At 42.4% G+C, this 16,411-nt stretch overlaps 1 protein-coding gene across 1 annotated transcript in view; it reads left to right on the top strand.

The window, feature by feature from the left end:
- Cc2d2b (coiled-coil and C2 domain containing 2B) overlaps positions 1-16,411 on the top strand; it is an 83,282-nt gene that overhangs the window by 16,064 nt on the left and 50,807 nt on the right. The window contains exons 6-11 of the mRNA XM_041662077.1: positions 2,345-2,543; positions 2,698-2,834; positions 2,936-3,064; positions 8,654-8,863; positions 12,185-12,282; positions 13,757-13,897. Of these exons, the coding sequence (XP_041518011.1) occupies positions 2,345-2,543; positions 2,698-2,834; positions 2,936-3,064; positions 8,654-8,863; positions 12,185-12,282; positions 13,757-13,897 (914 nt within the window). The remainder of the gene's footprint in view (positions 1-2,344; positions 2,544-2,697; positions 2,835-2,935; positions 3,065-8,653; positions 8,864-12,184; positions 12,283-13,756; positions 13,898-16,411) is intronic.

The raw sequence follows: 16,411 nt of genomic DNA, 5'->3' as shown, positions 1-16,411 counted from the left end.
CCTAAGTTGTTCTATTACCAATAAAGACTTGGAAGTCAGATTTTGGGGGTGAAAACATGATAGACCAAAGAAGTAGTCGGGGAGGGATAACCAGCTGACCTCTTTCCAAGAGGTTAGAGCACCATAATCTGTTAAATACATCTGGGGTACACAAGCTTAATTCCTAGTTACCTGCTTCAGACTCAAGCCCGGACACATGTAAAGGAAGTTAGATTGAGCTTATTTCTAGAATTAATTTTTTGAGGTAATATTTATACCTTAAGAAAAGTTTTAAAGAATCAAATAAAAACCAAAGATTATGAGATTAGTGGCAATAGGATAGTCTCTTAATTTTGGTTTTTCTCCTGTCTAATACCAGGTAGCTCTTCAGACGTGAGACAGAGATTTTAGATTTTTCTTTAATAAGCACTCTTGGTTTTAGAGAAGGAGAGAGCCATGTTCCAACTCCAAAGCCAGCGTTAATTTTTAATTGAATTGGGACCACAAAGAAACCATTTGCCTTTTATGTTTGTACAGAGCAGCAAAAACAGTGTTTGGGAAAACTTATGAAATTCTACCCTGATGGAAATGTGCTACACCACTAGGCCAGTTTACTTTTTTTATTGGGACATTTTCTCATGATGACTCATCTTCCTTCTTCTGATGTCTCATTTGTCCAGTGATCTTCAGATTCCTTAGCTGGATTCCTTTATTCTCCTGGGAAGACAAAAATAAAGCCCTGTTTCCACCCTAACTCTGGGGAATTTCCCTTTTTGGCAAATTATATCTTTGTTAAGGCAAAAAGATTTTTGGCAACAGAAAAAGTATTATCTTTTAGTAATAATTTTTTTCTTTTTCTTTTTTTATACCTGAACAAATGAAAGGTATTTGTTTGTCTTATAAGTTAGTTTAGATAGAATGACCAAGGTGTTTGATGAACACCTCTCTTAATTAGAGGTCTTTCCTGTTCGAGTCTAATCTTTGTCAATTTTGATGGCATTTCTTCTCCTCTGGAAAAAAAAAAAAAAGCAAAACTTAGTCCCCAAAGTAACACATGTCCTGGCTTCCATTCTAAGTCAACACATCTTTAGAATATACAGGCTGACTTAATCCAGCCATTTTTTTCTACTACCCAGTGTCTCTGCACAGCTGTTCTTCCTTTCTCATCAGCATTTAAAACCTCTGAAGTGAAGGAAGCACTGTGTAATTTATCTCTGGGGTCTCTATTGCCCTTTCCTGTTTATTAAGCACATCTTTTTTCTTTGTTTTTCTTTTTGTTTGTTTGTTTGTTTGTTTCTCCGTGTTGCTTTGGAGCCTGTGCTGGAACTAGCTCTTGTAGATCAGGCTGGCCTCAAATTCACTGAGATCCACCTGCCTCTGCCTCCCGAGTGCTGGGATTAAAGGGGTGAGCCACCACCGCCCGGCCTGAAGCACATCTTTTAAAGTGAGATTAGATCTGTGTCTGCAGAAGCCTGTGGGAATGGAGTGTCCTCTGTGCCTCTGTAGAGGATTAGCACTAGCACCAGAGGGTGTCCAGGTGTCTGTAGTCCCTGCAGCAGGTGTCTGTGGCTGGCCTGGGGGCCTGACTGTGTGGGGGGAGCCACAGCAAGGAAGGGTGTGGGGGATGGCAGGAGAAGCAGCCTGAGCACCGGTGGAGGGGTGCTGGCTTCAGAAGCCACAGCATGATCTCACGCCACACATTGGATGCTCATCTGTCGCTCTATGATCAATAAAGACTCAGGAGTCAGGTATCGGGGGTGAAAACCTGATAGATCAAAGAAGTGGCAGAGGAGGAGTGACCAGCTGATCCTCTCTCCATACTTCCCAGATCAAAGAAAGCACAGGAAATCTCTTAGGCTCCTCCCTGCTCCTTCCTGTGCATCTTCTCTATCCGTATTCCTGGCTTCCCCATGGCTAATTCCAGTCAGCCAGTTGCTGGCTCTGCCCCCTGATTCAAGGTTAACTTTATTGACACAGTCTCAGGTGTCACTGTGCAATCAAAGATCTTACAACTGAGGAAGTCTGATGAAGACTTGTACATAGGTCTTGTATCTCTGTAGGTCCGTATGGGTCCTGTGTCTGAACCATTTCCCTAGGGCAGAACGGGGCCTAAGGTATTATTCTGTTTCAGCAACAGTCACTGGGGAATTGAACACTGAGCAATAAAAATATATAACAGTAACCTTAAACGAGTTCCTTTATATTCAGCAAAACTTATTTTATCAACAACATATTTTATAGTTTCAGCAAGCACTTGATCTGAGCTAGATGAACTGGAAGGCCACAGTAGGGAAACATAATGTGTCTGCATACTGGTCATGGGGGAAAGCTTGCAGACTGATCTTTCCTTTTTGATATCCAACAGAAATCAGTCAGTGATAGTTACTTCAAACCCTCTGCATTTGGTGATAGTTCACAAAATGTTGCTGAGGGCCGAGACGAGGATTTTGCGGAAGAAGTCACTTTAATGGATTTATTTGAAGTAAAAGCAGCGGAATATGAAGATGATCAAGAGCAGAGACAAAAACAGGAGGCAAATATTTTTTTGCCAAGTAGTTCTCCAGGTAATACACTCCCCCGAAATACACAAGTCATGCATGTGCCATGTTACAGGGTGCTGATTTATGTGCATGTTGGAGCGGTGAAAGATACTGACCTTATATGTATTAGTTATCCCACTGTGAACTTTAAAGTGCTTATCTGAGTTTTATCATTAAGTGGCCAACCAGCGTAAACTGCCAAAAGGCATGATGCCGCGCATCTTAGAAGACGAAGGATTCTACACTACAAAAAAGCCAGTGATGTGTAAAAAGATCTGCAACAAGATGGAAAACCGCCTTCTCAGCCTCCAGGAGGCAAGTGTACCAGCTAATGTGTTAGACCAGTAGCAGCTAATATGTGACATTTGTTTTTAGTGAACTATTCAATGACTAGATTTTGTGCATATTTCTGATAGGGAAAATGTTGGTTTGAAGAAAGTGGAGAGATAATGTCATTGCCTTCACCTATTAGACAATCTTGGAACTTTAGGATCAGCACGAGCAAGGAATCTTTGAATCCAGCACTGAAGACTGTACACAGGAAGGTAAGCGGCAGTAATCTGTAATTGTGCTTGGATATCGGCTCTTATAATATCAGTTATCACATGTTTTATGGTTTTATTTTACCTCCTAAATATACTGAGCCTAGTCATAGAATAGCTAACCTTGGATAAAAATATTAAGTAATCTTTAAGATTATTGAGGTCTGTTTAATGATGGGAAATACTCAAATACAATGTGAAGCGAAAACCACAATACAAAATGTGTATGATTCTGACTTTGTGAGAAGAAACCCCATCGAATGGCATCCAGGGGAGCAGCGGCCATAGGTCCTGGTACTGCACATTACTCTCCCCTGTTAGCTTTGTCTCTTTTACATAAATGGAATCATAGAAAACTGCTATTTGTATGATGCAATAGTTTGCTTGTTTTTTCCTGTATGGAAATCAGTTGTATGAAGACAACATTTTATTTATCTGTCCTTCTACTGATGGATGTCTGGCGTATCCAGTTGTTTGTCATGGTAGCAACAGTTCTGAGAAAGGTCCGCACTCGTGTTCTGACGAGACAGGTGTGTGTACTTTCTGCTGGGTAAATACCACAGAATAGAAATGCTGGTTTTATGTTTATATGCATTCAGTTTTGCTATATAATGGCAAAGAGCCTCTGTGGTGGTTTGCATAGGACTGACCTCTATGGGCGCATATATCTGAATGCTTAGTCATCAGGGAGTGATTCTATTTGAGAATGACCAGGAAGCATGGCCTTGTTGGAGGAAGCATGCCACTGGGGGTGGACTCTGAGGTTTCAAAAGTCCAAGCTGGCCAGGCCCAGTCTTTCTTTCTTCCTCCTTCTCCTCGCTTTCCATTTCTTTCCTGCTCTCCAACTCTCTTTCCCTCTCTGTCTCTCTTTCTACCTCTCTCTGTCTCTCTTTGTGTGTGTTTAGTTTTGTCTCTCTGTCTTTCTCTCTATATCTCCTTCTGTGTCTCTCTCTGTCTCTCTGTCCCTCTCTCTTTTTCCCTGCTGCCTTAAGACCAGGATGTGGCTCTCAGCTACTGCTCCAGTACCGTCCATGCCACCATGATGATAATGGACTAAACCTCTGAAACTGTAAGCCAGCCCCAGTTAATGCTTTCTTTTATAAGACTTGCCATAGTCATGGTGTCTCTTCGCACAGTAGAACAGTGATGAAGACAGTGGTTAATAAGAGAAAGGGAAATTCCTTGGTTTATGGGTTGCATGGATGAACTTTGGTCCTGTATGCCAAGATGGAGACTTTTTGGAAGTGGAAGTTCTAACTTAGTAACTCAAAAGATAATTCATTCCTGTGCCCCATAGTTCTAATTGTTTCCTACTGTCAAATTAAAATCTGCCTCCTGAATGCTCTACTTATTTGACCATTTCTGGCTACAGAGAACTCATAAAGCACCTTACCCCTGTGACAGCTGAACTATTTGAAGTCTGTAGTCACTCCCTCCTTCAGCTTTTGCTTATAGTATAAACTCATGTCCTAAGATTGTTATTAGACATTCCATCAGCTTAGTTACTGTTTTAGCTTCTGAGGACCACAGCCAGTAAGTATTGTGTTGGAGGAGGGCCGCTTGTTTGTTTCCCAACTGCTCAGCCCCGAAATAATCACACAGAAACCATATTATTTAAACTACTGCTTGGCCCATTAGCTCTAGCTTCTTATTAGCTAACTCTTACATATTAATTTAACCCATTTCTATTAATTTGTGCATGATCATGAGGTCATGGCCAACCAGCAAAGTTTTAGAAATTCTGTTCCTGGCAGCAGCTCTATGGTTTCTCCCTGACTCCGCCCTTCTTTTTCCCGTCTGCCTCTTGAAGAGGCCAATTTGGATGCCAAGATTCTGGAGTAATGATACTCACATCCACACCTGTGTCTATCAAACAATTACAATGCCATTTATATGCATACTCAGCTTTGGGCTTTGATCATCTATAGGAGTCTGCCAGAATATATGTTTCCTATATCCTATTGGGATTTTTGATTCCTTTTCCATGTTTGTTCCATCATCCAGAACAGATAGTTTTTTATAGAAGGCTCTGGATTTTTTAAATTTTTCTAGTGAGACATACCCTCATAGTGACTGGGAATGACAGGACCACTTTTGACTTGGGGGCCTATGAGAGGCCCCCAAGGAGTTTCCTGATGGTATTGGGTTGCCTTGTTTGTCTTTTGTTGATCTGCATTCATTGGTCAAATGTCGGGCTTTTGTTTGCCACACCTTCTACATAATCCAGAAGGTTGATAACTTTTATTTTTGCCATTCCCAGAGGAGACATTATTTCTAGGAATTCATTGTCTACAATCCCTTCTCAGATGTCCTATTCTACCACAATCAAAACATTTGGCATTTTGATGTCTCCTCATACCTTTGGAAATTGCTTCTCCTACTCAAGGTTCAGTATTATAGTCAAATGTCTCAATGTTCATTGTATGCAGGATCCATTCTAAGTTGGCATTTTCAAAAGCCAGAGATTCAGTAAGTACTCATCTAGCTTCTGGGTCTGTTACTCCTATTTGTATAGCCTTAGTTAATCATTGTAAAATGTCACTAAATGGCCCTGTTTAACCCTGATATATGATTCATTTTTTTTACTAGTTCTTGAATCCTGTTCCAAGCATTTAAGGCTGCTTTGTGGCATAGGGACAAGATTTGTTCATTGTAAAGAGCTTGAGCCTGTGGGACAGCATATGTGCCCTCACCAAGAATTTGGTCTTGTGAAGTCTCAAGTCCTTTTGCTTTTCCCTGTTGTACTAAATTTTTTGCCTCTTCTCTCAAATAATATTTCCACAGCTGTGAGGGCCCATCATTCAGGACTGCTGAAACTAATTGAAGCCAGTCATGTGGGGCAGCCTTATTGCTAGAAGCCCATGTCTTTATTATCTCCCTAACAAATGTGGAATGGAAGCCATAAATTACAACAGATTGCTTAATTTTTTTTAGATCATCCATTCCTATAGGTATCCATCTACCTTCTTTGGATCCTTTTTGTAGAAAGAGCGGTGGGCTGCGGCCCCGGCTCCAGCATGGCTAGCTTTATACCCAAAATAACAACACACAAATTGTATTCTTTTAGACGCTGCCTGGCCCATTAGTTCTAGCCTCTTATTGGCTAATTCTCACATCTTGCTTTAACCCATATTTAGTAATCTGTGTAGCACCACAAGGTGGCTTACCAAGAAGATCTTAACCTGCATCCATCTTGGGTGGGAGAATCATGACGACTGCCTGACTCGGCTTCTTTCTCCCAGCATTCTGTTCTGTCTACTCCACCCACCTAAGGGCTGGCCTATCAAAGGCCAAGGCAGTTTCTTTATTAATTAACCAATGAAAGCAACACATAGAAAGCAACACCTCCATCACCTTTTGGGTATTTAGAACTCAATGCTTTGTCAGAGTAGATTACAGGGTAGGAAGCTAAAACCGTGGGTAAGTCATCTCTGACAGCTACTGGCGCTAAAAAGAAAACCCACACTAGCTCAGAATTGAGTACAATACAGGGTTATTTATTTAGGGGTAGACTCACAGATCACAGTCCTCTGCTCGAATGGGAAAACAGCAGCTGAGTCCAACAACAGGAAGAGAGAATGGGCACGCTTTATATCATCATTTATAGTAAAAGAGGCCATGCTCAAGTGGGCGGGTAACTTAAAGTCTACTGGATGAAGGATTTCCTACAGCACTGGCAGAGTCCCAAGACAGTGCAGCATGTCCTGGCAAGAGGCAGGGCACATGAGAGACTTGGCAAAATAGACTTTTACAGCTGATGACCCACTTTTGAGGGAACTATTTCTTCCATTTGTCCTGGTTAGGATTTTGTTAACTTGACACAAGCTGGAGTTATTCTGGGATAAGGAACCCTAACTGAGAAAATGTCTCCACTTGCAGGCCAAGTCTATAGAGCATGTGGGCCAAGTAAACCCTTTCCTCTCCCAGTTGTTGTTGACCCTGGTCTTTATTAATGGCAATAGAAAGCAGACTAAGGAGCCATTAATCAAACGCAGCTACTAATCATGTGACTAGTGAGAAAAGAGAGCTGATAACCTTCTAAAAGTCCCACTTGGTGCTACTCCTAAATAACTGTTAGCAATAGTTTCAGTGTGAACTTCAGAAGAAAAAATCCCCATTCAACTCCAGCAGTAGGCCTTTTATACCAGACTGACCCAGAGAGAGGCCTCAGGGCTGTCCTTCTGATGTGGGTTCACACCAGCATGATCTAGAGAGAGGACTCAGAGCTGTCCTTCTGAGGTGGGTTCACACCAGAATGATCTAGAGAGAGGCCTCAGGGCTGTCCTTCTGAGGTGGGTTCACACCATAATGATCCAGAGAGAGGACTCAGGGCTGTCCTTTTGAGGTGGATCCAGTCCTGGGAATCAGATGCTCAGTAACTCATCATTTCTCTCAAATAACGTCACTAAAATTCAGCCGCACACAAGTTTAGACACATGCTTAAATTGAAGATAGCAGATTAAGTCAAAGATGAACCATTTTGCATATAATCTAAGACCTCCAGACTGAAACAATTATAATGGAGGTGTATAAATGGAGATTGCTCATTTGCACAGAAACTATATTAATTACAACACTGTTTGGCTAATATAGCTCAGACTTATTTTTAGCTAGTTCTTATATCCTTTTTATTTATTTATTTATTTTTTTTGGTTTTTCGAGACAGGGTTTCTCTGTGGTTTTGGAGCCTGTACTGGAACTAGCTCTTGTAGATCAGGCTGGTCTCGAACTCACAGAGATCCACCTGCCTCTGCCTCCCTAGTGCTGGGATTAAAGGTGTGTGCCACCACCGCCCGGCCTAGTTCTTATATCTTAAATTAACCCATTTCTATTAATCTGTGTATCACCATGAGGCTATAGCCTGCCAGTAAGGTTCTGGAATCTTTCTCCTTTAGTAGCTACATAATGTCTTCCTGACTCTGCCTTCTTTCTCCCTGCATTCGTTTAGTTTTCTTGCCTACCTATATTTTGCCCTGCCATGAGCCAAAATAGCTTTTTTATTAATCAATGGTAATAAAACATATTCATAGCATACAGAGGGGAATCCCACATCAGAAGTGAAATCTAGTGTCCAAATGGAGGCATCTTTTGTAGAGAGAGGGATGGTGTCCTTAGACCACTTAGAGAGCCTGGCTTCCTTCAAGGGACTCTTCAGACAATTACTAGTATACTCACTCATAAATAATTTTAATAGATAATTCCATTTAACTCTGACTCACAAGAAAAAACTCTTAATGCAAAAGTTGTAGCACAATTTGCCATGGTGTTCCTATAAAAATTATTTTGGGTCTTGTAAATTGAAAGTCCAACATCCACGTAAACAGTAATGATGTAGATGACAATAATTTATAGCAAGATGATTAAGATTCTGCGCTAAAATAAGGTATTGTAATAAAAAAGAAAAATGTAATATAAAACTATTTTATTAAATTAAGAGTGCAAATAAATTTCAAAGATGAACCACTTGTTGGCTTTATAATTCTGAAGCTCTGGAATTTAAATATGCCTGGCATGTTATTTTATAAGAAAAAGTTACTTGTGGTTTCGAAGGCAACAGAATCAAATAAACTTGGACATATTTTTCTTTAAAAGGCAGTGAAATTTGACCTGGGATGCTGCTTTAGGAACAGAATGGATGGTCAAAGGGAAATGTACCAATTAGATCTTAACATCGTGGGCTTGCAGTTCAGCCATCACCCGCTCTTCAATCAAGAACAAGTCCTATGTGCCAGGCTGCTCCAGCTCTGTGAGTCTTTCCAGGACAGGCAGAAGCAGAGCTTATCTCAGCTGCTCTATGAGAAGGTGAGGGGGCTCCCAGTGACTTTCTAGGGCCCAACTTTTAAAACTGGAAGAGGATGCTCTTGGAATAGAACAATTAACAGAGAACCTTCTCTCTTTATTTAATGCCTAAAGATTCAACCCACTAGAACAGTGATCCAAGAACAAATGGGAAGGTTTGACTTATTGAGGAGATGGCCTCAAACCTGCCCCATAGGATGTTTTCCGCAGATAAAGCATCCACTAGTTCGTGCTACTCTTGGCTCTATGATGCAAGAACATTTGAAATTATAATGGTGTCTTAGTTAGGGTTTCTGTTGCTCTGAAGAGACACCATGACTATGGAAATGTTTTCTTAAAAAGGAAAACATTGAATTGTGGTGGTTCACTTAGCATTCAGAGTTTTAGTTCATTATTGTCATGGAGGGAAGCAAGGCAGCATGCAGGCAGACATGATGCTAGACAAGGAGCTGAAAGTTCTTACATCTTGACTCACAGGCAACAGGAAGTGGTCTGTATTACAGTGCATGGCTTGAGCATATATGAAACCTCAAAGCCCACCCTCACAGTGACATACTTCCTCCAACAAGACCACACCTACTCCAACAAGGCCACACCTCCTATTAGTGCCCTCCCCTTAGGGACCATTTTCTTTCAAACCACCACAAATGGCTTTAAGAGGCACCACTTTAACGTCTTGCAATTTAGCATTTGTAACAGTCTTGAACCTCCTGTGAAATTGAACAGTCTTCTTCTGAGGATGACTAATTGAAGTAGTCATCTAATGGACATCATGAAGAGAGTCATACATTCTAGAGAAACATTAGAGATGTATCCATTGATTATTGTGCTGCCTCTCATTTAAGTTTTCTTTGGGTTCCTGGCACCCAAGCATTTTGTTAACTAATGTTCTCTCAGAGAAAAAAAAAATTGTAGGTCTCAGTCAACTGAGTTTGCTTGAAATTAAATACTACAGTATTTCACTAACTGTGCAATGTTGACAGAGCCACCAGGTATCTCAGAACTGCACTTGTATATGAACTGCACTTCAATGACTGTTTGGTGGTTAGTTACAGGCGTAGCCTACTACGGTAGTAGACACCTGTAATTCCAGCTCAGGGAGGCTGAGGAAGATTGCTTTCAGTTTGAGACCAGCCTGGGATAAATAGTGAAACCTTCACTAATAATAATAATAATAATAATAATGATGATGATAGTGCAGAAATAACAGAACTTGGTTCATCTGCTTGAATTAAATGTTATTGATTGTGTGATAGAATTTAATAGGAGGAGGAAATAGAGTAGTAACATGAGAATAGTCCCTATGAATACCAAAAATTCTAGGTTTTAGTGTAGTGTGGTTCACACACAGAGGAGCTGATTCTGAAGTTGATATGGGCCCTTGAGAGTAATTTTATTTACAGATTTCTGCTCTATATGATGTGCCTAACAAATTTTTATCTCTTTTTAAATTTTTATCTATTCTTTGTGTCTTTTACATTGTGTACCTTGATCCCATTCATTTCCTGTCCTTTCATATCTGCCCTCTGCCCTTGCAATGCCCCCCCAATAAAATAAAATTTAAGGGAAAAAAAGAAAAGAAAGGAAAAAAAGAAAAAATCTTGTCATGGATGTTGCAGTGTGACACAGTGAGTCACACAATGAGCCCTTTTATCCATATGTCTTTACGAGTAAGTGTTCGTTGCAGACTCATTGGTCTGGTTCGAAGCCTCTGGTTTCTGCTACACTATCAGTGCTGGGCCATCACTGGTACTCCTCTTAGATATCCTGCATTGTGGAGATCCTGCAGCTTTGGATCTGCAGGACTGGCCCCTTCACGCGCACCTGTAGATCATGGATGAGGTGGATGTTGGAGTGGGCCAACTCATAACCCTAGTTCTGGGCCTGGGTAGTTGCAGGGTTGGTCAGCCCACCAGCTCTCCCTCATCCTCCCCACCAGGGTGACCTCTCCTGCATTGTCCCTTGCAACAATAACCAAGGAGAGGGGCCAGTTTTTCTGCTTACATGCCCTCAGGGTCAGCTCTATTGTGCTGGCTGCCCAGGTGAGGTGTAGGTCTCTCCTGAGTGCTCTGCTGAGCCAGTGAGGGGCAGACCCAGCTCTCCCTAGTGTTACAGCCAGTGAGGGGCTGGACTAAACTCTGTACAACCCTATCCTCTCAGCCTTTGATGGTATCAGGAGCCATGGACAGCAACAGAAACTGAGGCTGCATCAGAGCCATGAACCCAGACGCGGGCCCTGGCAACAGTTCGGGTCCAGACATCACCACGGCTCTGGGTGGCAATCAAGCTACCCACCTCAACCTGCTCCTCACCTATTTCAGCTCTTCAGATATGCCCCTGTCCACGGGACATGACCCATTCTGTTTCTCTCTCTCTTCCATACCACACCATACATTTGCTCGCCATGGTAGTGTCCGTCTGCCTGGCACTGTAAGCTTCTGAGTGGGCTCATGTTTTCTCCTAGAAGCCTGAGGCGGTCTGCACCAGGCCTGTGTATGGGACTTGTTGTCCTGCTTAGTATGTCATGATCTTGGGCAGGACCATGCTTCCTCATCACAAAGAGATCATAGTAGTGCCCAACCGCCTGGTGCCAGGTTCCTGGTTGGTGCCGAGGTGTTGCGGGAGCCCTCTCACAGGCTGTGGCTAGAAAACCTGGGAAATTATCTCATCCTTAAAACCATAGCAACAATAATTTTTATCTCCATAGAGTACTATCTACGAATATATTTACAGAGTGGCTTTATCTTTACTGTCTATGCTCATGGCTCTATACATAAAATAAGCTATTTGCTCGCTAATAGTTCGTCACATATTTCCACATTGTAGTCTTCCAAATCAATTCTTATTCTGTTAACCAAGAAAAATGATCATTTGATTGCAGCTGATAGTGTCTGGAATCTGACAGGCCAAATTCTAAATACTCTTCCATGTATTACTATGATATGTGTATATAACTCTAGCCTTTTATCCTACATGTGTCTTGGATAAAATTGAGCTCCAACTTGATGCTTTGTCTCCAAAGTTGAGCCTGGGGGCTACCAGCATCATTTTTGTATTGACTTGAAGAGCTGTCTTTACTGTAGTCTGATGAATATATTTATGTACTGTTATGTGCATAAGGTCCATCTCTTCTACTCATGTATTGGTCTAGTCTTACCTTGTTTTTATTACTAAACAATTATTAAATTATGTAAGGTAGGATAAAATTTACACTTTTTTGTGTGCTTCCATTGCACACATCTGGATTTAGGTTTCTACAGATGAGTTAGAGCAGCAGTCACATGTATATGAAATATAGCAAAAAACCTCTTTTCTTGATTGCAGCTCAAAGCACTGACAGAGACTACCAAACGTGCTAGCAAAAACACAGAAATAAACCGGTTTACCGGGGAAACATTTCAAGATTATTACTGGCAGATAAGGTAGGTTTTGAGTGAGTCCTGCATGCATCAAACATTTATTAAGTAGATTGGATGATAAGCTGTGCTTGGCTCTGGGATATATAAAATTCAAAAAGAAGAACTTCCTACTCTTTAGGAGATTGCAGAGATGTCGCCAGTCTTTCCTTAAGGCTTGTGTTTGTGTAGAAATATTTCATAGAACTACCCTGAGAAAACACTGGTAGGTTTAGTATCTACCAATGAAAGATTTCTTGATGAAAATCTTTGCAGAATTCCTGAGGAGAAAGTCTGCAGCTAGAAAGTAGAGTAATTGACTGGGTTTAAAAGCAGGATTGAGCAGACAGAGAAGTCTGTGAAACAGAAAATCACCCTAGGTGGCCTGAGAGCCGTTACCTAGACTGACACTCATCATAGGAGCTCCAAAAGGATGTGACAGGCCTGAGGAGGCTTGAAGCCATGGCAGGAGAGGAGGATACTGAGCTGATAGCATGCAGACAGGAAGCAGAAAGAGAGGAAGGGAAAGGAGAAGGTCTAGGTGCAAGATGCATCCATTAAAGTCATGCTCAAGTGACCTGCTTCCTCCAGCGAGGCCCCACCACCAACTAGTGGTACAACCAGATTTTAGTTTAGTTAGTTAGAATCCTCGTGATCTAGTCACTCAGCAGTATCATCAGTGGAGTTTCCAAATGGTTTGTTAATAACAGTATTTGGAGGTGGGGTCTTTAAAGTTAATTAGGGGTCCATGGTCATGGCAATGGTTTTTAATGTCTTAATAAAAGGACTTTGGAGAGCAGGCTCTGCCCATCAAGAAAGAGATACAGGTTGAATATTGAATGGTATTTCTCTACCCCCACGTATTTTAAATAACCACAGTCTTTCCCCAGCCCCTTCCTAGAGTGACCGATATTCAGGATCATCCTCATCATTACTTCTCATCGAAATCTCTTGAGAGCCTGAAACCTGAGCATGTCTGAACTCTTCCTAAATTAGTGGCTGCAGGGCTGCCCAAATAGAACCTAAAACTTATGTATTTTAAGTTTGTATTAGTGCAAATAAAAGCACTGACTGGTTTACACTTTTGGTCATAAATAGCAGAGTACCAACTACAAATGATCTCAATGTCACATAGCAAGAAACATCACCAAAATGTCAGGGCTCCCAGCCCCTTTCTTTATGGTTCCTTTCTTACGGCATCTTCTGCCCATTTCTTTGGGATGTCTCTGACTCCTCAGTTAGGAGGTTTTCCCTTTTCCAGAAAGCTCACTTTTTAGCAGAGCACTTTTGAATAATGATTTAAAAAAAAAAAAACCTTTGCAGAGTCCATTTCCACTGCGTTTTCAGTGGACAAAAGAAAAGCATCCTAAGATAGAGGTTCCAGATGTGCGTCAAGTAGGGGGAGCAGATAGGTTCAGTCCAGTATGTGCTTCTACGATGCTCCAAGCGACCCGCAGCTCTAGCCTAGCAGCCCACTCTCGGTCTGCAATTCTTTCCACAGAGACACAAAGCGACTGTACGACGCAGAAAGGGAAAAGGACCACGCCCTACTGCACAGTGTTTTGCAGACTTGGAAACAGATGAAATCACTCCGGCAAAAGCAAGGATTTACAAGCACCCCAGTGAAGCTGCAGTTCCATAGGTAAGTGGCCACTCTGTGCTCATTAGTCCTCAAGGAAGTTGCCTGCGGACATGGAGAATTCACACTCACTGAGAAAAGACGTCGAAGGAGCACAGTGATTTTATGTGTAAAGTCCTGTGTCTTGAAGATCTCAACAAATCTTACGAACCATCTGGAAGGCAGCTTGGTTGGAAAGTGGGCGAAGGGTTTGGACCAATGCACACCGGGAGGTAAGTGGACGAGAAACGAACACACGAGCACACGAGTAGCAGCATGCCAGAGAGACGTGCAAGTTAAAGCCACAGTGACACAGTGTTAGCAAACCTGTCCAAATGGCTAAAAACAGGAAGTCAAGCAAACGCCACCAAGGATGCCCAGCAGCAAAAGTCTCCACGCATCGCCGATGGGCACAGAGGCAGCGTGGCACTTTCTCACAAAGTTGACCATGGATCCGGCAATCATACTCCATACATAAAAATTAGTGAAACACATTTGAAAAAGTTAGATTGAGTCATAAAAGTGTATCTACTATAATATGGGAATTCTCAATCATGTAAGTTCCCTCCTGACAAGTCTTTGTCCTGCATCTATCTTTTTCAAAACTGCTAAGGCTGAGTGTCGTTTCAGGCAAGTGGGGGAGGCATGTTTTCTGTCATTCCTCTACTGTGCCGTAGCTTTTAACAAAAGTATTTCTGACAGTACCTGAACCCAAACCCGGCATGGGATTTCATCTTAAACTCCCAATTCAATATGAACTTGAACTTGCTTCTAATCTTTTAAACCACTCAACACACCCATGCGCCATGAGCTCCAGAGGACAGCCACAGACACCACGAGGCTATTCAGAATCGAGACCTTGAGCACATAGAATGTGTCCCCAAGTCTTATTCCCACTGCTTTGAACTGCAGTCCTCACTGTTGACTTTTCCTAGCATTAGACAGATTTGGGCTGGGATTTGCCATGGTGCTTTTTTTTCCCCCTTAGAAACGCCTGCACTAAATCCCGGAGTGTCAGTGACTTGGTTGATCCTAGCAGGACTTAGCCCCAGTGATCCTAAAGTACCCTTCAGATGAACCAGGAAAGCAGCGTGTTTAATGCTCCTGAGACCTCTCTGTCCTGGACAACTTCACCGTTCCTGTTCTACCAACCAGCCTGGTCCTGGTCGATCCTAACTCAACAAGGTTGTAGCCATCTCTCCAGAGAAGAGGACTTGTGACAAGAATGCTTGGCACCGATATGCTGCCTCCTTCTCATGTTTGGCTTGAAGCACAGAATCTGACATTCCCTAATAATACCCTCAGTGAGGCAGCAGAGTGAACAGCTAGACGCACGTGGAAGGTGGTAGCTTATATTAACAGCTGATGGCACCAGTGTCCATGATACTCCTTAAGGAAAGGGGAGACAGTGAGATTAGGAGAGGTTCAGGAACAGATACTTGAGAAATGGCTTTAAGTGGCTTCAAAGAGGAGGAGAGACCCAAACAGAAGACAGAGGAGCACCAGGGGGCACTTTACCACAGTCAGAGGTGCAGGGGTGTGCATGGGGGGGGCACTGTATATACAGCAGGAAAGAATGTCTAACCACACTTCATGCTTCTGAGAGACGGATTGGATCTCTGACATGGAGGAAAAGGGAGTCTCAGCTAATGCATGTTTTATAAGGTGGCAATGGCTGATGGGAACTAGCAGGAAGCTGAAGATAAAGCTGCTCATCTCATTCAGGCTGGAAACTCACCTTGTCAAGTGTGAGCACCACTTCCTTAAGCTTCGAGAGACCTGGGCTGGCGAGATGGCTCAGTGGGTGACAGCATGTGCTGCCAAGTGTGACAACCAGAGTTCAGTCTGCAGGATCCACACGGTAGGAGGAGAAGTGAGTCCTCCAAGTTGTCCTCTGGCTTCTACATGCGTGCCATGGTGTTGACATGCATGAGCCACCCACCCCTACCTAAATAAATAAATAGATGGAAATAAATGTATATTTCATACACACACACACACACACACACACACACACACACTTTTTAAAAGGTAGAGAAACTGTCTGAGCCGGTTGCTACCAGTTCCTGACTCCAAACCACACCACTGATGAATACACAGAGCTCAGGTTCACGTAGATATTGGCTCCATTTATGTTCTCTGTTGACCACCACTACCTAGAGGGGATTCAGATCACTAAGAAGTGCTTAAGATTTGAAGGCGTGAGAAGATGAACGGAGGTCACACAAGGGGAGACCCCACCCTTACTAGACTAACCAAAATCTTGGCATTTCCAAATGGTTCAGAATAAAAAGGAGTCCACAAACCCGAGATGCCTCTACCTCAGTAACGATCCCAAAGGGATTCTAGACATAAAAGCCTCAGAACTTACTAATACCACTTGTTCTCCAAATAACTATCCATTGGACTCACCTGGGACTTGTAACAACCACTGTTCCTGTTTAATTGGTGTGGCGCATGGTCTGAGTCCAAGAGTCTTAAAACTGAATCTCCCTAAGTGATTTAATATGCCATAACATTTGGGCGATTACGTTAAAG

The sequence above is a fragment of the Microtus oregoni genome, unplaced genomic scaffold (genome assembly GCF_018167655.1).
Source record: "Microtus oregoni isolate MIOR12 unplaced genomic scaffold, Mior012 000012F_ref0000307, whole genome shotgun sequence".
NCBI lineage: Eukaryota > Metazoa > Chordata > Mammalia > Rodentia > Cricetidae > Microtus > Microtus oregoni.
This window is presented reverse-complemented; position numbering and strand designations above follow the sequence as displayed.